The sequence below is a fragment of the Suricata suricatta genome, chromosome 2 (genome assembly GCF_006229205.1).
Source record: "Suricata suricatta isolate VVHF042 chromosome 2, meerkat_22Aug2017_6uvM2_HiC, whole genome shotgun sequence".
In the NCBI taxonomy this organism is placed as follows: domain Eukaryota; kingdom Metazoa; phylum Chordata; class Mammalia; order Carnivora; family Herpestidae; genus Suricata; species Suricata suricatta.
This window is the reverse complement of record NC_043701.1, coordinates 147,456,443-147,480,118: the sequence shown is the minus strand read 5'-3', so window position 1 is coordinate 147,480,118 and position 23,676 is coordinate 147,456,443. Positions and strand designations below refer to the sequence as shown.

The 23,676-nt window shown below is 47.0% G+C and overlaps 1 protein-coding gene across 2 annotated transcripts in view; it reads left to right on the top strand.

The window, feature by feature from the left end:
* VSTM4 (V-set and transmembrane domain containing 4) overlaps window positions 1-23,676 on the top strand; it is a 111,210-nt gene that overhangs the window by 32,740 nt on the left and 54,794 nt on the right. For both annotated transcript variants that reach the window (XM_029915861.1, XM_029915855.1), the window contains exons 4-5: window positions 8,100-8,168; window positions 16,620-16,727. In XM_029915861.1, the coding sequence (XP_029771721.1) occupies window positions 8,100-8,168; window positions 16,620-16,727 (177 nt within the window). The remainder of the gene's footprint in view (window positions 1-8,099; window positions 8,169-16,619; window positions 16,728-23,676) is intronic.

Genomic DNA, 23,676 nt, shown 5'->3' with positions numbered 1-23,676 from the left:
CCACAGAATGAATCATGGCGGGCCCTAAGTATGTAACTCTGAGGCCAGAACTTTACAGAGTTGGGTGGCATGTTACTTCCAGATGAAGGGAGGTGGCTGGGTAGGGCAGGTCTCTCCCTGGCCTGTCTTCCCAGCCTTCCAGAGTGTGACAATGTCATGGTCCCAGCACCAAGTTCCTTTTAGAGGAGGTCTTGACCCACCAGGATGTCATGCTTATTCCATTCATTTGTTCATTCAAAGAGACTTATGATGGACCAAGAAGGGTTCTAGGAAGTGAGGAAGACAGATGCAGTCTCAGCCGCCATGCCCCTTTACTGTCAGCTAGGGGTGGCAGACAATGACCAAGATGAAGGAGAACACTCTGCAGTGAGGGAGGGTGTGAAACACTATGTGATTATTGGGGGAAGTCCTCTCTGACTCGGATTCTCTCCCGTATCCAAGTGTGAGTCAGCCACCTGGGGAGACTCTTAGAGATGGTCTGCTCTTTAGAAAGTACCTTTCTTGAAAACTGTGTTCTTTTGCTTTGAGACATACTATTTAAAGGGGCCTGTTTGAGTTTTTGTTTTTTGTTTTTTATAATAGTGTATTGTCAAATTAGTTTCCGTATAACACCCAGTGATTCTCCCTACAAGTGCCCCCCACCATGATTATCACCCCTTTCTCCCTCCCCCTCCCCCTTCAACCCTCCGTTCGTTTTCAATATTCAATAGTCTCTCATGATTTGTGTCCCTCTCTCTCCCCAACTCTCTTTCTCCCTTCCCCTCCCTATGGTCCTCTGTTAGGTTTCTCCTGTTAGACCTGTGAGTGCAAGCATATGGTATCTGTTGTTCTCCGCCTGACTTATTTCACTTAGCATGACATCCTCGAGGTCCATCCACTTTTCTACAAATGGCCCTATTTCATTCTTTCTCATTGCCATGTAGTACTCCATTGTATATATATACCACATCTTCTTGATCCACTCATCAGGTGATGGACATTTAGGCTCTTTCCATGATTTGACTATTGTAGAAAGTGCCGCTATGAACATTGGGGTGCATGTGCCCCTATGCATCAGCACTTCTGTATCCCTTGGGTAAATCCCTAGCAGGGCTATTGCTGGGTCATAGGGGAGTTCTATGGATAGTTTTTTGAGGAACTTCTGTTTGGAGTTTTTGTAAACAACAGTCATGCAATGGGTTTATGCCTTAGTTTTTGCAGTTACTTTTGTTTCCCCTGGATTAAACACAAAGAGGCATTGTTTTGGTTTTTGAGCTCTGGACCCTCAATCGAGAGACTGAAACCCAAGATCTGTCTCCTCATGACTCGAATCCCCTCTCCCACATCTCCTTGGATTCTGTGCCCACCTCTCTATGAGTGTGTGAGGCAGGCTTCTCTGAGTGGAGTCCTGGGGCTTCCAGACTCAGGATTTTCTGAACGATGTGCTCCCTCTCATGCGCATTCCCAAGCCCTCCCTAGATTTCTTGAGTCGGGCTTGATGCCTGGGAATGTTGATTTTAGCAAGAGCCCCAATTAATTCTACTGCACACTAAAAGTTTTAGAAATCTTAGTCTTTGGGCCCTAAATGAAGGTACGAGCTTTTGTGATTAAAATCTGTGTAACCTGGGAGAATGCTTTAGCCTAGCCCGACCAGCAGTGGAAGTAGAAAGGTGATGGTATCTCTTGAGCTCAGGCTGGTCTTTCCTGTGTCCTCGCTTTTGCTTCCTGAAGCCTCCTCAGTCTCCTGGCAGTGCCAGGGTCCTTTTTACGCTCCTCTTCATCAGCACCTGCATTCTGGAAGGCTTTCTGTATCAGAAGTATGCTGTGAACCTTCCTTTGGATGTAACTCATGGTTGCAATTTAAGTTCCTTTAATTGTAGGATCCTTTGTTAAAGGAGCTGGGGACACAAATGAGCAGATGAAAGGGAGCCTTTCCAGGGCCCCTAAAAATTGTCTGCCACCTGTTCTACAGGTGATGGGGTCGGGCTTTAGTGCAGGTCCAGATAAGGATGCTGGTATTATCAGTTAACAGGAGACCAGGGAGGAAGGTGGGAGGCGCCTCGGCCTGAAGGCCATTGTCACAGGGTCTTGGCATAAACTCAGGGGACACAGTCTGCCACATCCCGTGAAACACATCTTCCCCGGGGGAGTTGGCAGGACATTCTGTCCAAGTTAGGAATCAAGGCTCTCAGTTTTCACACCTCTTTGAGGGATGGTTTCCCCACAGGTCTCATCACAGGGGGCTTGACTGAGATTCTTTCTTCTCAACCTGCTTTTTCCAGACACAAGGCTGATATGATCTGTTCGTCTCGGTGCCTCTGCACCACATTCTTCTGGACTGTTTGATCCTGTAGCCACTTCCAACCAGTTCTTCCCAGAGAGGCCGAGATATAATGAATCTCACAACCCGCCCCTTTTTAGATTTCATCTGGTTCTGCTGTCTTGGGTAGAGGCCCCCAGAAAGCCTGCAGCTCTATCATCTGGGCCACCTCCTCGCCTCAAAATCAGACAGGCTCTTCCCACTGGCTCCGGCGTCCCAAGGAAACTACAAAGCAGTCAGTAGGTCAGTTGGTGACTTCGCTTTGAGTCCTCTTTACTCCTTTTCTCCACTGTGAGCCCGAACTGACGGATAAACGGGCCCAGGAGTCAGAAAGAAATCGGAATGCCCTCTTTATTCCAGATAAAGCTGTGTTGAGAAAACTAGTTTGGTGCTGAGGCTTTGTTAATCAGACTTCCTTTTGCTTTCCTGATCTGTTGCGCTTCCTTCCTCAGCACCCTCTCCAGGCCCAACAGGGGGGCCCAGGACCCACACCTCATGGGTGGAAGTGGTCGTGCAGGTAGGATGGAAGAGGAGAGTGCACCTGAGTGGCCACAGGCGGGGCGCCCCAGAAAGCAGGGCCCGCCTCGCTCCCAGCAGGTGGGGTAATGAGAACTTCCCAAACCGGGCGCAAGCTGTCCATCCCTTCATTAGCGATTTGCTAAAAGCCGAGTCTCAGAGCATGTGGCAAGACAGAGGCACCTCGAGTGGGGGCTTGACCACATTCCTCTCACCCAGAGAGGGGCTCTGTGTCAGAAGCTCCCCAGGATCAGTGGGGAGCTCCCCTCCTATCAAACCCCCTTGCCTAGGGAGTAGGAGGTGAGTGGATGTGGGATGAAGGGAGGGTAAGGGAGCGTTATTGCAGTAACAGACTCCCTTTAGGGAAGGGACATTTCGGACCCGCGTGTGCAGCTGTGTCGTGGAGGAGGTGTGCCAGTAGTCGGCCGATCCACCGCTTGTCCATCACAAAGCCCTTCTGTCTGCCTGGCCTTGTCCCACAGTGTGTTTCCTTACAGTGTGTGGACTCAGACACATGGCTTGACAATGTATCAAATTCACTTTGAGATACTGTGGGATTAGCAGCTGAAAATAGGTAGTTAATGGCAAAAGCTCGGGAAAATTCTGAAGTTCCAGAAGAGTCCATGTGAAGATTTTTCTTTTCTTTTAATGTGTAAATATACTTCTTTGAGTTATTTCTTTATTCAGTTGTTTTTGAGGTGGAGGTGCAGAGGGAGAGGGAGAGAGCATCCCAAAAAGGCTACATGCCCAAGGCAGAGTCCAACCGTAAGATCAAGACTGAGCCGCCCAGGCGACCCAAGATTTTTCTTTCTTATAGGAACAGAGAAAGTTATGATCAGAGTTGCTGATCATCATATGCAAACCAAGTCGCTACATCTTCCCATAAAACAATTGCACTGGGGGGGAAAGAGGAACATCAATTAATTCCTTGCTTAGAGCCCTGATAGCTCAGAATCTGTTGGCTCTTTGAATGCATGTCTCTGTAAGCTGGTTAGGAAGACCTTGTTATCTTTTATCCCAAATAAGGGAAAGCAATTATTATTGACTGCATCAAGGGCCCACAGTTTCTGAAAAGAAAAAAATGAAAAATGAATCAAGAGTGATCCAAAGGCACCTGCCTTTGCTAGCATGGTGGCAGCCCTTTGGAGCTCTAAACATTTAGCAACAAGGACAAGGAACCCTTTCTTGTGGACCATTTGGAAGATTGAAGATTCACACACTGAAACCAAGGGCTGACAGCCAAGGACCATGCTGGAATTAGGTGCAGGAATTGGAACAGTGAACAAAATAATAAAATAGACAAAAAGTTTCCTTTCTTATGGAGCTGGCGTCATTGTGGATAAGTTTGGCTCTCAGGCACACTTCACATATTTTAACCCACTTGACTCTTGCACCTCCCTTAAGAGTGGACACTTACCCTCCCTATTTGTGAAACTAAGGCACTGGGAAATCAAGCAACTTGCCCAAGGCTACATAACCAGCCAATGGCAACTAATTTTTTCAACCTGGTGTGTATCAGTGCATCTCAAACTTTAAAGTGCATGTGATTGACCCAGAGTATCTGGTTTAAAAGCAGATTCGGATCCAGTAGGTCTGTATTGGGGACTCTGTGATTCTGCACTTCTGAGAAGTCCCCAGGGGACACTGTACTGCTGGTCCATTGAACGTATTTGGAGTGATAAGGTTCTGGATGATGGTAATGGGCATCCTTGATCTCCTGAAAACTCAGTTCCTTGGAGATCATCTGTTTTTCCTTTCTATATTGTCCTTTTATGCTTATCCTAGCCTGGGCTCAATTAGTTGAAACTATGAAAGCCCATTTTGGCTAATTCAGAAGAAAGGGAGGGGTAGTTTAAGGCTATGGATCTCCTAGAATGCAAAGATAGCAACCATATTTTATCAGCCTCTTAGGACCTAGCGCTCCAGCAAGATCATCTCCTCAGCCCTATGAGTCCTTTCACGTTCATTTTCTGCTTGTAGGTTCTGCCCTTTGCTCCATTCCACTTGCCTGTTTTTCCAACATGGCTACTACCCAAAAATCCACAGGCTCTTTCAGCCCCAGTTCCCTCAACAACCATATATACTATATTTCTTAGCTTAAATTCTTAGGGGAAGAATTTGACTGATTGCTCTGGCAGTCTGCTGTGGGTGGGGAAATTAAGCAGGAATGGTGATGGACAAATTATGGGACTTACCCAATATCATGTGCAAGACCAGATATCCACTAAGAGTTCATTGCTGGAGGCGCATTCTGCTTACTTTGTGGGGCGGTCAGAAAGAAATGGATTTTCCATTTATTTACTAGGCACTTAACCAGCTGCCAGGCAGTCTACCAAATGATGGGGATATAGAGGTAGAAGATACAGTTTCTGATTCTTCAGTTGTGACAGACCCAGCTTATAGCAGACCAAAGCCTGCCTTCTGAAAAGAATTAGAAAGCTGAAAAATGATTTGCATTTCAGCTATCCTAATTAATAAATACATTTGTATTACATAATTATATATGCACATGTTTATTTCAGCTATCCTAATTGTTCTCTGAAGGACTGCCTAGATAAACAGAGCATAGAGAAGAGTAGTTAGTGACCCGGATTGTTGGAGACACTTAACTCTTTAAGGAAGAGTTACTTACAGGTAACAAGTTAAGAGAAGCTATGCAGAAAGTATCCATCAGGATGCTTAGGAAGCAAGCAGAATTTTCCAGTCTTAACAAGTGGAAGGGCCGTGGTAAGTACTCTGTAGGCTTCTCACTGAGGATCTTTGAAGTAAGGGCAAACCAGAGGTAGTCCAAATCATATAAAAACTGAAAACAGAAAAAAGCTGCCTCAGACTGTAGGCAATTAAAGTCCTGATTAGATTAGATATTCATTTCTCTACTCTAACTTGTTACCAGCAAAATTTAAAAAGAAATTTTTTTTCAAGATTTTATTTTCAAGTCATCTCTGCACCCAATGTGGGGCTCAAACCTACAACCATGAGATCAAGAGTCATACACTCTACTGACAGAGCCAGCCAGGCGCCCTGGAAAATAAAATTTTACCTTACATCTCCATGCTTTTCCATATACAGTGTCTGACATTTAGTTAAAAAATTATCAGACATAGTAAGGGACAGGATCAAAAGCAAAAATTGATAATAGAAACAAGTCTATGGGTGATGCAGATATGAAAGTTATCAGGCATGTGCATTGACATGATTAATATGTTTGAGAAACTAGGTGACAAACTGGTGAAATTCATCGGCGAGTTGGGATATATAAAAATGAATTCAATGAGTTAAATATAAAAAATAATTAATAGGGGTATCTGAGTGGCTCAGTTGGTTAAGTGTCTGACTCTTGACTTTGGTTCAGGTCATGATCTCATGGTCATGAGATAGAGCTCAGTGCTGGGCATGGAGCCTGCTTAAGATTCTCTGTCTCCCTCTCCCTCTGCCACTTCCCCATTTGTACTTGCTCACACGCATTCTCTATTTCTCCCACTCTCAAAAAAATAAATAAATAAAAGAATTAATAGATGGGTTTAACAGCAGGTTAGACACAGATGAAGGGGGTTGGCGATTTTCAAAATGGGCCAATAAGAAATACCCAGTACAAGGCATAGAGAAGTAAAATGATGGGAAATTCAGATTGAAATTTGACAACAGAATACAAACGTTTTGGGAGGGTTAGTAAATAGAGGTAAAGTTTCAGACGCTCTTTGCCACATGCCTCACCTCTCATACTGATTCAATCTCCATTCCAACTTCCTGTGTCATTCTCTGCAGGTCCTAGATGCTCTTCTCTAGTACTCTCCGATGTGCTAGCCACTGACCACATGCGGCTATTTAAATTTAAATTTAAGGGGCGCCTGGGTGGCTCAGTTGGTTAAGCGTCCAGTCTTGATCTCAGCTCGGGTCATGATCTCACAGTTTGTGGGATGGAGCTCCACGTCAGGCTCTGTGCTGACAGTGCTGTTTGGAACCTGCTTGGGATTCTCTTTCTCCCTCTCTCTCTGCCCCTCCCCAGCTCGGTGCGTGTGCTCGCCCTTTCTCTCAAAATAAATAAATAAAACATTTAAAAAATTTAAACTTAAATAAAATAAAAAATTCAGTTCCTCAGGCCCATGCGGACTAGCCACATGTCACATTCTCAGTAGCCACAGGTGGCCACTGGCTTCTATGTGTACAGAATGGACATAAAACATTTCCATCGTCCCAGAAAGTTCTATCAGACAGTAATTTCATTCCTTGACATTTTGGGTTTTTTTTTCAGGTTAACTTTTATATTTTTACCTATAATTATATTACCATTATGCATGGAACCTTCCCGTAGTTCTAGCCTCTTTAATGTAATGCTCAAGGTTTTACACTATGTAGCTCAATTCTGTTTCCCTGACTGTTGAAAGCAGGCACGGTAAGTTCAGTGATCACCCACTGACAAAAAGTGTACAAAATAACTTCAAAATAGTATTTATCTTCCAGGGTTGCTGGGGGGAATGAAGTTAAATATGATAACTTGTAGCTACAAAAGCAGCAAGATGCTTGGCACATGGTAGGCATTAAGTTAACGAGATGTCAGTCAGTCACTGAGCACCATTCCACAATTCTGTAGAAGAAACAGAATCCTCGAAAGGTGGAAACAAAGTGTGTGTGTGATTGTCTCCAATGGAACGGTGCTCAGAGCACAGACCCTGAGTCATCTGATGACTTCAGGCTCCTGGTACCAAGGCAAGTGCACTATACTTTAGAAAGATTCCCTCTAGAGGGACCTGGGTGTTTCAGTTTAAGCTTCCGACTTTTGCTCAGGTCATGATCTCGCAGTTCGTGGGTTTGAGTCCCATGTCAGGCTCTGTGCTGACAGCTCAAAGCCTGGAGCCTGCTTCAGATTCTGTGTCTCCATCTCTCTCTGCCCTTCCCCCCAAAATAAATATACTTAAAAAAATTTAAATAATAAAGATGTCCACAAAAATGGTTTTGGTTCTTGGAATTCCCACCAGGAAACCCTTTATTTTGCTAGTATGTGGGGCAAGTTGACTTCTACTATACCAAGTCCCAGCTTTGCCATTTATTGGCTTTTAAACAAAGGCAACCTAATTTCCCCACAATGGTAGCTCCATTGTTATTGAGTCATTGCACCTCCCCTTAACGTGTGAGTTGTGATAATTAAATGTGGTTTTGCAAATAGAAAAATTACTTCATAAATATAAGTGCCATACATACCATATGGCATATTTTGGGTTACAGAGTGGGCCAGGGCCGTAAGCTACTATACTAAATGCTGTGCCATTTCCTTTTTGTCTTACAGTGATTTCCCTACAAGCTTCTGAAGATTCATCCTTTGAGAAAAAGAAAGAGACCTGGGCATTTTTTGAAGGTAGACCTGGCATATTTCTTTATTATAACATGCCCTTTGATTTTAGGTTATAGAAACCTAATTGAACACAATCCAAGGAAACATTGAAAGCAGAAGACTTTTTGTTACTTGTGGCAAGTAAGGAGACAGGGAAATAGCTCTCAAAGCACTATCTCCCTGTGGGGTTAGTACAGGAAGCTTTTATTCAGTGCGTTAGGGGGCGGGGCAGGGAGCTTGGGTAGGCTCTTTTGGTTCAATTGGGCATGCCTACGACGTGAACTTGCTCAAGCATACATCGTACGTTCAAAAAACATAGGTGGAGAGATTAGTATAAGGAGCTAAAGGTAACTTCAGGTCAGCTTGTGGGGCTCCTGTGCAGGTGCTCAGCTCCAGTGTGGCTCACACTGGCTCGCTGGCTGTCCTGAGAGACACGTTTAGGAAGAGACTTTCAGGTGAAAACATCTAGTTGGGCATCTTCTTGGCTAGAACTTAGTTCTGTGAAACAAAACTCATTCCTTCCCTGCTTTTATCTCTTCCCCTCTTCCCTTCTGCCGAGTAACTTCCTGTTGCACTTAGGTGACAAAAAGACCCTAACTTCTTAGTTGTGCTATGGCATCAAGTTGTTTTCTTATCCTAGATTTACTCAAGGGTAGAGTGGGAATGCCTGGTGGTATCAGTCTGTGGGTTTTGAAAGAGTAGAGATGAAAACTCCAGTCTGTATAATTTGGGGTTGTTCATTTTATTTTTGCTCCAGAATTCCCACTGCTAGGTGATTTTAGGGAGGGATCATCAAGTAATGTAAAAATGAAATATACACCTAACTGTGACAGATTTTGATCTCAGGTTTCATACGGAGTTGGGGATTCTGGAAACCGTCTGAAAACCTTAAGCAAGTGATTTTGAACCCATGTTAGAACCCACGGGGGAGCTTTAGAAGCCCTGATGGCTGAACCACATCTCTAGAGATTCTGACTGAGCCGAGACTTGTTAAAAGCTCTCCAGGCGATCCCAGTGTACAGCCCTGGCTGGTCCCAGACCAGCAGATCAGCATCAGCATTTCCTGAGAGCCTGATACAAATGCACACTGTTGGGCTTTATCCTCACTTACAGGATCAGCAACATAGGGGTGTGGTGCCCAGCACTTGGGGTTTTCACAAGTCCTCTGGGTGACTCTGAGGTGCTCAGGTTTGAACCTGGGAGCCGTGATTCTCAGCAGGAGGTGGTTTTGCCCCTCCAGGACCTATTTCCCAATGTCTGGATACATTTTTGGTTGCCACAACTAGCATTTTGGTGCCACTGGCATCTGTCGGGAAGAGACCAGGGAGGCTGCTAAACATGGTAACAACGCACAGGTCAGTTGTCCCAAAACAAGGAATTACCTGGCCCCAAGTGTCAAGAATGCCAAGGCTGAGAAACCTTGCCTTACTTAGAGTAGGGAAGGTTCCGCGCAGAAATTATCATCACAAAGCAGGTGGGGATTATGGCCAAAAGCAGTGAAAGAAAGAAAATACTTGGTGAGTTCTTAGGCAGAGACTTTGGTCAATGAAAAACTGATTAATGTCAAAAGGTAATCAGGAAATGGTGAAAGATGACATTTTGTGAGGCATGGGATTTACTGATGATAAATCAGCTTGCCAAGCAGGTGTAGGGACATCTGTGTGCCTTGGGGGCCTCCCGTCATCACCTTTAGTTAACCAGCAGATGTGATGGAAGAAGATCTTGCCCAATGAGGGGGCAGGCTCTTGGATCTAAACCCACCTCTTCCAATAGCCAATTCAGAGCAGTGGATGGAGGCACTTGCTGTATTAGAAAAATGTAATTGTAATTGTGATCGTTATTTGCAAACCAGAAGGTGTCACCCAGTAGGCCATTAGGATTCAAATATTTTCTTTCTCAGGTCATGTGATCTCCAACAGTGATTCTTTGTATTCCCTGCCTTTCCTTAGGCAGGCTTTGTAGCTGTGTTTTTATTTAATGACCCTTTCCTAGCAAAACAATCCTCAGCTCTCTCCTTCAGCCTTTCATTGAGGGAATGCCCATTTGTTAGCAAAGAGATGAAAGCGACTGACTCCACACAGAGCAAAGCCATAGAGAAAACAACTGTTGTACCCCATGTCCCTGGGAGCTGCCCCATGACCTGGGCCCTGGGCCCTACTGTGGGGGAGAAGTCTGGAGACACCCAGGGCACCCCTAGGGTAGGTCACTGGCAGCTGTGACAGCGGGAGCTCTGTTTATCATCAGATGCATAAAGATCTCCTGGGGGACTGTTAGTAACCCCATTCTGGGCTCCCCACCGAGAATCCCATTATTGCATTTAGGAAGTAAGCAAAACATTTGTACTTTATTGGGGCCCAGGGTGTTTCCCCAGTATAAGTGGTCTGAGGACTGTATTGAGAAAATACCCGTGGCACAAAAAACAAACCTTGATATATTTGGAAAGGTTGCAGCATTTAGTCCCAACATGCCGCATAATCAGTGCGTCTAAAACCCTTTGTGTAACTGATAGTATTTTATAATTCGCATGTAGCTATAGAAATCAGGGTCACTCTCTACCTAACTCAACACAAAATCCAGAGCTCGATGTGGGCTTACTTGTCAACCCAGAGAATTAGGTCCCTTCAGAAAAGCGGAATTGGAATCCTCAATATGAAGAATGCCTCTGAGCAGCTGTTTCCAGTGTTCTTTCCCGGTGATTCCGGCAGCAGCAGCCTTGCATTTTGCTTTTTTAACCCAGCCACAGCACTGGCGAGGTCAGAGGTACACATGAAACTCCCTGGCGCCTGATCCCAGGCCTTTGCCCTTTTGTTCCTGGATGGAAGAGCTGCTGCAGAGAGCGTGGACGGACATCCTTCCTCCCAGGGCTCGGCTCAGCTGGCAGTGCGCCCACAGCACAAAACCAGTATTGTCAAGCCTCCTGGTGAGATGCTGGAGTGAGTTAAAATCCCTCAGGGCTACTGCTCAGGTATTTCTTTCCAAGCAAGATGATACTACAGACTGGATTAAAAAGAGTAGAAGCATCCACTTTGCTGCATAGACCTGAGATCTTGGCATTTGCATTTTCCCTGGGAGAGTGGAGGACTGACTTCGCCTTTCTAGAGTCAGCAGTCTGGTGAGAGGTGGTCCCTTCTCTGTGCTAGGAATGCTGGGGTCACTGGGCTTCATAACAGCACTGAACCCGGCGGGCCTCAGGGTTGCCTGGCAACAGGTGCAGCCTGCCTTTCACTGGGGCCTCTCTGCCTGGCCTGCCCTGTGGTGGCTTGGTTTTCTGGGAGGGCGGGAGCTGGCACAAGCACGTTGTGCACCCCGTCTTGGCCTCCCTGCCGCGTGAGTGTCACTCCAGCCTGCCGGCCCGCCATCTGCTTCAGGGAGGCCTGGGCTGGGGATGGAAGGGACACATTTTCTGCATGGCGGTTTGCAGGGGCATCTAAAAGTGACATCTCTGTCTTTGGAAGTCCAGCAACAGAAGGCAAAACTGTGGATGGATGTGAGGAACGTAACAAGGTGCTGAGAATTGTTTTCAGTGGGCAGGTCATCTGTGGTGTTTTAAAAGCTAATCCCAGATCTGGTTAGGTGCTGATGCTCTGTTGTATTTGGATCTGAATGCTTGGAGTCAGCCTCCAGACAAGCATCGTTTGGCCCTGTCGGAGTTTTAAACCCTGTGCGCCAACGTTTATAATTAGAGGAGTGTTTACATAAAAGTCAAGAGAAAGTCAGAAGATACAGCAGCACTGGCCGGGCATGCCAGCCCGAGGATGGCTGCTTAAAGCATTGGTGCTGCTGTCTCCATTGGGCAGGGCTTTGCTTTCTCTCGTCCAGGAGAAAAGGTGGTGCTGGATCGAGGTGTTTTGTGACCCCCGCTTAAATGACTCGGGGTCTTACCTTTGTTTGCAGAGGAAATCATGGGGGAATGGTTTCAGTGTTTTGAGTAGATAAAACAGGGTGATTGTCTCTGTGCAGCAAAAGGAATGCTTGGAATTGAGGGGAAAAATGGGAACTTAGGGGTACTGGTGGCTGCCCAATCCAGGGAAAGTCAGGTATTCTTTTTGAGCTTTCCTTCTCCTGCAAGGTGACACTTTTTAAGGTCCTGTAGCTTCAAGACCAGACTGGAGAGCAGGCACGATTGATCCTAGGTCCGTGGGGACCCACACCCAGGTGGCTGATGCATGCCGGCCAGCGTCTACAGCCCGGAGGGCCCTGTGCGTGGTGGTGTAGCCGAGCCTTCCGAACTGGCCAGATGCTTTATGATTCTGCAGCTACGGCTGCCTGCGGAGAGCCCCCTTTGTGCCACGGGGTGGAGGCTGTGATCTGAAACCAGAGCGTGAACCTCTTGGAGCCCCTCGCCTCCTGCCAGGGGGCAGATTGGGCCACAGATGTCTGCGGTATGCTTCTGGGGACGCTGGGGGGAGATTCTCACCACGACCTTGCCCCTGCTTGATTCCTGCAGTTTCAACACCAGGGACAGGGTTGCGAGGAAGCGGGAGCTCATGGAGGACGTTGCTGTGCTCCAGTGGTGCAGAAACTTCAGTAAGACACTTGGTCTCTCCAGCCAAGAATGAGACTGAGGCCCCATTGCCCTCGCCTCTGTGGTCCAGGGGCCTGCATCTTTGGAAATCCCTTGTGGCAGATGCTGTGTCCCCCTGCCTTGTGTCTGTGTGCCTGGCAGTGAGGCCACATCCGGCTACCCTCTCGTGCCAGAAATGGCTACGCAGCAGAATCCCCGAGCAGCTTGCTCAACAGCATGGAAATCCAGGACTAGCCATATGTCCTCTGTGTTCTGGCCCATCCTGTGGCCTGTGACCTCTGCTCCAGCTCATTGTTTAAACAGAGACCTGAGCCCGTAACTCCTACCACTCACCAAGTTTTCTATCATTTGAACCCACAAAGCCCACGCATCTGAGACACAGGTGTCTCTACAGAAAGGCAGTTTTGATTCTAGTTGTAGGAGAGAGTTTCCTCTATTTCTGTCCCAAAATCCTCACATACCATTGAACTCGTCGACACCTGTAATCTGGCTTAGGCTCCAGCATCCCACTGAATCGGCATTCCCCCAAGACTTTTCCAGGGGCTTCCTACGAGGAAAACCCAGTGGATGTTTTTGAGCAGCATTTGACGCTATTAAAGAATCTTTCTTACAACATATCTTCTCTTGGCTTCTAGAACTCTCACCTCTGTCATCCTCTGCTTCCGTGGCTGGCTCCTGTCCCCCTCGGTAGGTGACCCTTGCTTGTCCCTACCCACCTTCCTGCTCCCTTAGATATCAGGGCCAGTGTTCCCTTCACCTTGCAACCTGCTCCTACCATGCTTTCTACTTACTGTACTTCTAGTCCAGCCTCCTAAGTTGCCATGAACAGAAGCCTAGGCAAGCTAGCATGAACAAAAGTGCTGACCGAGCCTAAGACCCCAGGAGGAGCTCCCGGACTCTGAGGCAGAGACCACGCTGGACCTCCTGGGGTGCGGGCCAGGAAGGACAGAGCTGAAAGGGACCTGAGATGTCTGGTTCCATCCCATTCTCCCTCCTCCTCTCTCCAGCTCACTGTGGAGGTCACACCCCACCTCACCACAGTTTGCCTGCCTTTTCAGTTTGGGCACTTAACTACCTGCTTCTCCAGGTCCAGGGGCTTTACAGAGGTGCATTCTTATTGACTCAGCAATTCCACTTCTAGGAATTTAATCTTAAAAACCTAATATGAGAGGCGCGTTAGGGTTTTGGTTTGTGAATGCCCATCACAGTCACTTGGAAAGGCAGCAGTTAAAAACACTTTGAGTAGCCAATGATAAGGTACTGTTAAGCCATTTACATTGATATGATAATTTTTTTCACTCTTTTTCTCTGTATTTGTGTTCTTTGTATGTATTTTTGCATTTTCTATGTTATTTTGTTTATTTATTTTTAATATTTATTTATGTTGAGAGAGAGAGCGAGCACAAGTTGGGGAGGGGGAGAGAGAGGGGGAAAGAGAGAGAATCCCAAGCAAGTTCAGTGCTGTCAGCACAGAGCGTGACATGGGGCTCCATCTCACAAACCATGAGATCATGACCTGAGCCCAAACTGAGTCAGACGCTTAACTGACTGACCCACCCACATGCGCCTTCTGTGTTATTTTAAATAAGACTCAGCACAGGGCTCCGGTCCTCTCTGAAGCTCTTTGTGGCCTCCTCAGGTTGGCTGAGTTCTTTCTCTGTAGGGTTTGAGTACTGGGCGCACACTCCTGTTGGTGCAAATACCATGCAGCTCTCTGGTTCCTTGATGAGGCTTTTAAATGTCCATTGTTCTATTTCTTATACTTATGAGAGGGCTGAACGTGGCTCATAAAATGTCTGTTTGGCTAGAGAAACTTAAGTCAGCAGAGAAGTAGTTTTGCTAAGTTCAAACATCTGTAGCTTTTTGCTACATTGAAGGTTAAAGTAATGCTTTCAGATTCCTTTCACTTTATTTTTAAATTTTTTTTTAGTTTATCTATTTTGAGAAAGAGAGAAAAAGAGAGAGAGAGAGAGAGAGAGAGAGAGAGAGAGAGAGAGAGAGAGAGAGGCAGACAGTACAAGTAAGGGAAGGGCTGTGAGAGAGGGGGAAAGAGGGAATCCCAAGCAGGCTTCACTATGCAGGGCTTGAACCCACAACCGTGAGATCATGACCCGAGCCAAATCAAGAGTCGGACACTTAACGAACTGAACCACCCAGGTGCTCCCCCACCCCCACCGTTTACTTTCTGAGCAGTTGGCATTGTCTCAATCAGATTGGTGTTAAAGTTGATCACTGGAGTTTAAGAAACGGATGTACGTTTTTATGGGCTCAATATCAATGTTCCCCCAAATTCATGTGTTGAAATCCTAGCCCCGCTAATATGGTGCTAGGAGGTGGGGCCTGTGGCAAGCAATGACATCATGAGAGTGGAGCCCTTATGAACGGGATTAGTGCATTATAGGAAGAGACCCCTAAGAGCCTGCCTGCTCTCTCTTTGTTCTCCGCCATGTGAGGATATTAAGAGGAAACATCTCCAAACTAGGAAGAGAGCTCTTACCAGATACCCATGCTGCCAGCGCTTTGCTCTTCTGAGAAGTAAATATTTAATTTTGAGCCACTCAGTCTATTGTATTTTGTCGTAGCAGCCCAGATTGACCGAGACCTATATGATCATGGTTTAACTTTAACAAATTATCTTGAGGTCATTGCAGGTTAACTTGTATTTCCAAGAAGTAATAGAGAGCCCTTGTATCAGTATGTACCCTTAACCCAATTTCTCCCGATTATAACTTCTTGCAAAACTACAGTGCAATATGGCAAGCAGGATACTGACCCTGATACAGCCATGATACAGAATGCTTTCTGATAGCCAACTCCATCAGCTCCCATCAACTTATAGCCTCCCATCAACGACTCCCTCCTTAACCTCTGGCAATCACTAATCTGTTCTCCATTTCTATAATTTTGTCTTTGCAAGAACAGTATATAAATAAAAGCATACCATCTGTAACCTTTTGGGACTTTTTTCCTCACTCTGCATAATTCTTTGGAGGTTCCAGATTGCTGCATGTGTCAATAGTTTGTTACTTTTTATCACTGAGTAATAGCTCATGGTGCGGGTGGGACACAGTTTGTTGAACCATTTACCCGCTGAGGGACATTGGGCTGTTTCCAGTTTTGCCAGTTTCCCATTTGGGGCTATTGTAAATAAATCTGCTATAAACATACATGACAGGTTCTTGTGTGAACTTAAGTTTTCATTTCTCTGGAACAAATGTCCCAGAGTGCAGTTGCAGAGCTGAAGGGTATTGGCTGATGGGTCTTTTAAGAAAGTGGCAAACAATTTTCCAGAGTAACTGTACCATTTTACATTCCCACTGGCAATGTTGTTGAGTGTCTCAGTTTATTCATATCCTTGCTAGTCAGCAGTCGGATAGGTGTGTGAGAGAGCTCACTGTGGTTTAAATTTGCATTTCTCTAATGGCTAAGAAAGCTGAACATCTTCTCATGAACTTATTTGCCACTGGATATTCTCTTTGGTAAAATGTCTCCATACATTTCTGCTCATTTTCCAGTAAAATAGTTTGTTTTGTTTTTACTGTTGTTTAGTTTTTATTGTTGAGTTCTTTATCATCTACACACTAGTCCTTTGTTGGATATATAGTTTGCAAATATTCCCTCCCAGTCTTCTGTAGCTTGCCTTTCCATCCTCTTTATATGGGTGTTTACAGAGCAAAAGTTTTATTAAGTTTGGTGAAACCAAATTGATCACGATTTCCTTATACAGATAATGGTTTTGGCGTCAAGTCTAAAAATTCTCTGCTTAGTCCTAGATCCCAAAGATTTTTCTCCTCTGTGTTCTTCCCCAGAGTTTTCTAGTTCATATTTTCTGTTTAGGCTAGCGGGTCATTTTGAGTTGATTTTCGGTAATGTATGACATGTACCTCACGTGGTACCTCTCCTCTGACGTGGCTTGTCCTGACAGTGCTCTGCTGTGTCCTTGCCCTCAGATATCTACATATACGCTGTGCTCGTGTGCTGCCTGGGGATTCTCAGTGTCCTACTCTTCACCCTGACCATCATCTGGCAGTCTGTGTTTAGCAAGAGGAAATCCAGAGGTAAGCGAATAGATAAGGTCATGTCTGGAATGGGAGCACAAGCAAACCACAGACAGGCGGAAGACGCGGGGCAAAGTATAACCTTGTCTGAAAAATACGTCGTGAGTCAGGGGTTATTTACCTGGGACTGGTGAGTACAGTGAGAGAGGAGATGTGTCTCCCCGAGACTCTGCTAAAATCAACTGCGACCACCTTTAAATTCCTCTTTTTCTCAACTCCCTTCTTCCCGCGGTGGCTGAGGGGGTGGCAGTCACCCCTCTCATTCTCCCAGAAGGGGCTGTGGAGTCAGATGAACCTGGATTTGATTCCGGCTCTGCCACAGAAGACTGATTTTAAGACGTCTTCCTGAACTACCCTGACCTGCCGTGTCCTCAGCTATGAAATGAAGGGGGGTGGACATGGCCTTCCTCAGTTAGCACGTTGTTGTGAGTGTTCATTATTATTCATAGTGCCTGGCAGGCAGGTGGGGTTAGGAGGGCTCCTCCCAGCCTGAGAGTTCTCTTCCTTCCATCCCCTTTCCCGTTGGCAACCCTGTTTCCCGGAATCTGTCCTCAACCCCTTCTTGCTTTGCATTTTCTCTCGTAATGATTGCAGTTCTGGGAACTCTGATTCTTCTCTTTCTATGAAGGCTGCTGCTTCAGTCCCCACCTCTCACCAAGCCTCAGTGTCACATTGCCACCAGATTCTGTACATTTCCTCTCACACACCCTCCATGCTGTACCCCCTTCTGGATTCCTGAAACAGGTGCGGACGCTGTAGCTCCCAGAGATGACGTGGGTGACCACAGGGCTCTGGAATTAGGCTGGCTTTGGTTCAGATGGCTACTCTTCACTTACCAGCTGATGACTTACCTGCTCACCCTCACCTTTCCCACCTAAGTAATGGGAATGCAGCAGGGTGCCAGGCTTCTAGGATTATTGTGAGGATTAAGTTAAACAACAACCACAACAAAAACTTTAACACATTCTGACTCTCATAAGTGTCCTGTGTGTATGAAGCCTTGTGCATGAGTACAAATTTACAAAGCTGGGAAGTGTCAGATTTGGTGGCCACAGTCTAAGGGGACACTCAAATGGGGAAACTGAGCTGGACTTCCAGAGGTTCTCTCCACTGAGGCTGAAGTGTGGGCAGTACTAAGGGGACCAGGGAGGGAGGGAGGTTGGGGTGCATTCAGGGACCAGCCTGCAGGAGGCTGATTGCAGCACAGACTTAGGAGACAAGGGGAGAGTGGTTCCGGAACTTTCTAGAGCTGCAGCTGTGGGAGAAATGTCACCAACAGGAGCCACAGAAGAGGGATCCAGGTAATGTCAAACCAGGAGGCCGCAGGGAAGGAGTCAGGAAGGTACATTCCTCAGCCCTTCCTTCTCCCCCATCCTCTAGACATCCCCCCACCCCACCACTGCTGCTTTGCTATGGTCTCACCTACCCAAAGCCAGAGTGCGGAGGTCAGCTTCCCGGCACAGACAGAGATCCACAGGGGTGCACACAGACACTTAGCACACTTGGCACCGGAGAGAGAGCAAAGCCTGTGGCCACCTCTCTCTCCTCCACAGCCGTGCCGTTCCCACTGTGCTCCGTGTGGTCTCTGTGTGGAGCCTCGGCCACCTTTGTCCTTGGCACCCACCTGCCTTGTCAGCCGCGCCTGGGCTTTTTCCCTGTTCTGAGCCCTTGGCCACATTCATGGGCTTGCAGCACAATGCTGCACACATACAGATGCACTCGCCTCCCTTCCAGACAACTGTAGGCGAGGGCCATTCATCTGATTCTTATTCCTGGAATTTGGCTGTGACAGCTGCTCAGCAAATGGGGAACACATGTGTCTGTCTCCCAGCTGCTTTGCCCCCACCTGTTGGAGTTGGAAGCCCCCCCCCCACCCCCACTCCGGGCAGGCTCCAAGCCTGTTTTGCTCCAAAGACACCTCTGCCCAGGTTCAGGAGCATGATAGAGAATTGTGCCTGAGTTGCGAGTCTGTTAGGCCTTAGGCAGGATCAGGGAAACAGAGTAAGGGAGTTGGTTCAGGAGACATCCTTCCCCTCCAGGGCCAACAAGGCCAACTAAGACACACACTCTGGGCCTCCCTCAGAGCCACTGGGGACCCAGATCCCAACTGCCCTTGTCCCTCCTGGAGTGGGGACACAGCCTTGTGTGCACCTGTGCACAGCGTCTGGAAGCCTGAGCGAGCTGCTGAGAGCTTCGCCTGGGCGCCTGCTGCGGGCCAGACCGTTGCTCACGGGCTTCTCCACATTCCTGTGTCATCCTCACCATCTGTCTGGGAGGACCGTCCCTACTGCTCCCATTTGAGAGAGCACTGCTGAGGAGCCTGATGAAGTCCTGACAGCTCAGATCCAGCCTGATCCCGAGCCATCCGAGAAAACCTTCACCGTCTGGGGGCCAACCTTGCCGAGGAATTTTCCTTCAGCCTTCCATGGCAGTTGTTGCTAAGGTCCTTCCCAAATAGCAGTCATAGCTCCTGCTGTGGGAGCTTGGCTTCGTTCCAGCAGGCTGGCCTTCTGGAGCCCTGGCAGGCAAGTCCTGCCCTGTGTGTCTTTAGGAGCCAGGCACCTCCCCGCCGCACCGTAGAGCTGAGCATGGAGGACTGTGGCGGGCCCAATGTTACCCCCCACCTGGACTCCAGATCCTTAGCACAGTACTGCTCAAACCTTAAGGAGCAGACTGTTCCCTGGGAAACCTGCTCAAATGCAGCTTCTCATTCAGGACGTCTAATGAGATCCCAGATGGGGTCACCGATGCTGGCTTGAGGCCACACTTTGAGTAGCAAGGCCTTAGAGCCAGTTCCTCTTAACTCTGTCCTACTCTGTCCCTCTTTTCTATAACAAGTATTTCATAAAGGATCTCCTTACTCTCTGAAAATGAAGTTCATAGATGAGATATGCTTGCTGTACCCACAAAAATAAAGTCGGGCTCATACCCCCTTTTTATGTTGAGATGGTCTGGGTCTTCAATGCCATGTGTGTGTCAGGTGGTCTGCATCCTGGCCATGTGGAGGAAAGCTGAGCTCTCATGTCTGGCTGAGAAGCACACAGTGTCCAGGGTTGTAGACTGCTCACATACACGTGGAAAAGCAGAGGGGAACCCAGCACCTGCTCTCCCGTTCCTTCGGCAGGATCAGTCTGAAAAGAGGATATCAGAGTAGTTTTTCCCACTCCTGATGAGATCCCTGAAATAAACAGAGCCCGTCCTGGAAGCCAGGGGGCAGAGGGCCAGTGTCCTTCTCTCTCAGCCTTCCTGCTGCCCTGCCCTCCACCCCACCCCCACCCCCGGCCTCTCACTGCCTTGTTTTCCTGGGGTCCTCCTTATACACGTGAGCTGTGTTACTTGCTTTCCACTTCCCTCGCAAGCTGTGAATCTTCATCCTGGCTCTTCATTAGTACCAGGGTACCAGAACCTTTGTCCTAGGGCCTCCGCAGCTCTGACTCACCCTGGAAAACATGAACCCATATGGCCCAGGAGCAAGCCCTGAGTTATTCTAGTGGCTCCTCAAGCACACTGGTTTCCATGGCTTTTACTCGTTCGGGAATTAGTCCAGACTTGCTGCTTTGAGGTGGCCCCAGCAATCCCCCAACCTTTCCCGTCTGAGCTTTTAAAAGTGCAGTTTTTAAAAAAAAGGTTTATTTGGTGTTTGAGAGAGAAGAGAGAGAGAACATGAGCAGGGGAGGAGCAGAGGAGGGGAGGAGACAGAGGATCTGAAGCAAGCTCTGCACTGTCAGCAGAGATTCCGATGTGGGGCTTGAACTTATAACTGTGAGATCATGACCTGAGCCAAAGTCAGATACTTACCTGACAGAGCCACCTAGGCTCCCCTTAAAAGGAAAGTTTTGAAGGCTCACTAGAACCTGATGGAAGGAGGAGGATTAACCCCATTGTCTCTACTCTTTGTGATGCCTTTGTCTAGCTTGTACTCGGCATGCTGGGACCCTAGCCCTGGAGCAGGGCCTCCTAGAGCTTGCTAGATTCCCATGCTCTCCTGTTGCAAGCTTGTTCTCCACTGCTTCTCCATGGCGATGGGATTGAAGAGCCTGTGACCTCTACTCCCAGAACCAGAAGGAAAAGGGAGGTGAGGGTACATCCCAGCCATAGCCATGCTTGGTGTGGAAAGGAGGCTCAAAGCACAATGTTGGGTGCCTATGGATGAGCAGAGGGATGACCCTGGGCCCTGGGGGAAGTTGGAGGGCTCATCTGCCTGGCATCAAAGACACTTGAACGACCTCTGGCATTAGCTCCCCTCTCCAGATACTTCTGAGATACAGACTTGGTCTTCAGAGCATGGGGGAAGACTTAGCTGGCTCTCCTGGGTCCGCTGATGCCTTGGGAGAGAGGGCCCATCTTCCCCGTGTAGGTGCTCATAAGTCTCCCCAGGAGCCTAAGCAGAAAGCATGGGACCCAGAGCCTAGATTCAAACTGCTCTACTTACAGAGTGGGTGTTCTCAGGCCTCAGATAAATGTCCTGAGTCCCCAACTGTCCTCACTCTAAACTGGGGATAAGAGTTTCTCTTATTCTTGAGGCTGCTGGGGATGCTTTTCCCAGTGCGGTGTGGCCGCCAGTCCTTGGTGTGGCCCGTTCCAGGGAGCACCTTCTCCTGGGAGCAGCTCCCCTATTCAAACCCCATCCTTTGTCCTAGTCACCGTGACTGTGGGGTCAGCCATCCTGAGGGACGGGGCACGCAGAGCCTCTCCACGCACTGTCCTGCATAGAAATACAACCCAGGCTGTATATGTCATTAGACATTTTTTTAGTCCTCCCAGGAATAAGATAAAAAGGTAATATATATATATATATATATACACACACACACATATATATATGTATATATATATACACACACACATATATATATTTAAAGTATATGTATATTTTTTACTTAACCCAATATATATAAAATAGCATTTCAACAAGTATCCATATACAGATTTTGACTGAGATATTTTACGCTCCTTTCTTCACACTAAGGCTGAAATCCAGCATGATTTCCCACTTCCAGCACATCTTATTTTGCACCAGGCCCGTTTTGAACGCTAGATAGATGCCAGGGGCCATGACTACCATATAAGATGAGGCTTTGCTGGGGTCACTTCCCATATAGACTCTTTGTACTTAAATGCTTATCTTATAGCCTCTCCTTCTGGAGTGGCCCCAGTTATGTACTCAGCACTGATTATGTTATGTCTATTTGAGGGTGACTCGGCAACATCTATTACTCAGATGCCCATAAGTTTCCCCTTGCGTGTCCAGGATTACTTTTGGCCTCCTGGGCAGTCCCTTTTCATTAAAGGGCCATCAGCCCTGCATTCACTGGTCTGAGACCTCATCAGCATCAGTCAGCAAGTCGGAGCTGAGATGCACTGTTTGTGCCTGGCACTGGCCGTCCTCGTGGGGTTCCTGGTCTTTCTGAGTCAGTCCCCTCCCCTGTGGCCAACTGTTATGGGCCCCTCAGGCTGCTTGATTGCTCCCTGGCTTCCTGAACCCCAGGCTGCCCACCTCGTTGCCCCTGGCCTGGACTTCCCAAAACACAGGAAAGGGCATGGACTTTCTAGGGCTCTGGTCCCAGCTCTGCCCTGCTCCAGCTGTGGCTCAGCGGGCCAGCCATTTATCCTGAGACTCACGTTCTTCATCTGTAGGCACTCTAATACCAGCTGCCCACTTTCTCGGGAATGGTGTGGAGTGGTTAGGAGACGACTCTGGAAACAGGCTGCCGAGGCTTGCCCTTTCTGAGGTGTGTTAATCTGCTTGGGCTGCCGTGACAAAACTTACAGGTGGCTGCCTTCTTTCTGGTCTTCATGTGGTATTTGCTCTGCACTTGTCTGTTTCCCTAATTTCTTCTTAAAAGGACATCAGTCATGTTGGATTAGGGCTTACTTATCCCAGTGACCTCATTTTAACTTGGTCACCTCGTTCGAGGCTCTGTCTTCAAATGCTGTCACATTCTGAAGTGCTGGGTTTTAGAGCTTCAACGTAGGAGGGACACAGATCAGCCCATAATCCTAAACTGTGTGACCTTGAGCAGGTCATTAACCTCTCTGTGCCTTGGTGCCCTCCACCATATAATAGGTATAATGACAAAGTTATCGTGAAGATTAAATTCAAGTGTGAAGTTTGTGGTCTTCACACATGCTTTGCTTGCATAGTGCCTAAAGGCATTTCAAAAACTGTGACTTCTAAGCATTTTAATCATAAATGTAAATTGTTGCAAAGGAGAGAATTTCCAGGACATCACAACTATTGTCATCTTAAGATGAAATAGCTAAGTGTCTTTCACATCTAAATGTCATGCGTTTAGTAACTACTGCTGTTGATTTAAAAAGACATTGTGAACATGCTTTGGAAACTGTTAGAGGGGCGCCTGGTGACTCAGTTGATTAAGTGTCCAACTCTTGATTTCAACTCAGGTCATGACCTCACAGTTTCGTGAGTTTGAGCCCTGCATTGGGCTCTGCACTAGTCACACAGAGCCTGCCTGGGAGTCTCTCTCTCTCTCTCTCTCTCTCTCTCTCCCTCCTTCTTTCTTTGTCCTTACCCCACCCATGCTTCTCTGTCCCTCTCAAAATAAATAAATAAACTAAAAAAAAAGGAACTGTTAGAAATTGTGTATTGTTTATTTTTCTCCTTGAACATTTATCTCAATCCACTTCCCCCCCAAATTTTATCCCACTTTATTACAGTTGTTTCTGTTTATACTTCTCCATAAAAATAATGTGTGTAAAAATTTAAATGAAGAATTTTTAAATCTCCTTATTCCATAACTTTCTAGGTATTAATTTTTTTCTGTATTGTGTTATCAATACTGTATAATTAAGGAGATTTGGAAAATGAGTATAAATTTAATCAAAACCTCGTAAAAATAGTATCAGTTTTGATAATAAGAACATTTCATTGGGAATATATTTTTACTGAAACAGATTTTTATTTTACTTCATATACCCTTGTAGGAGT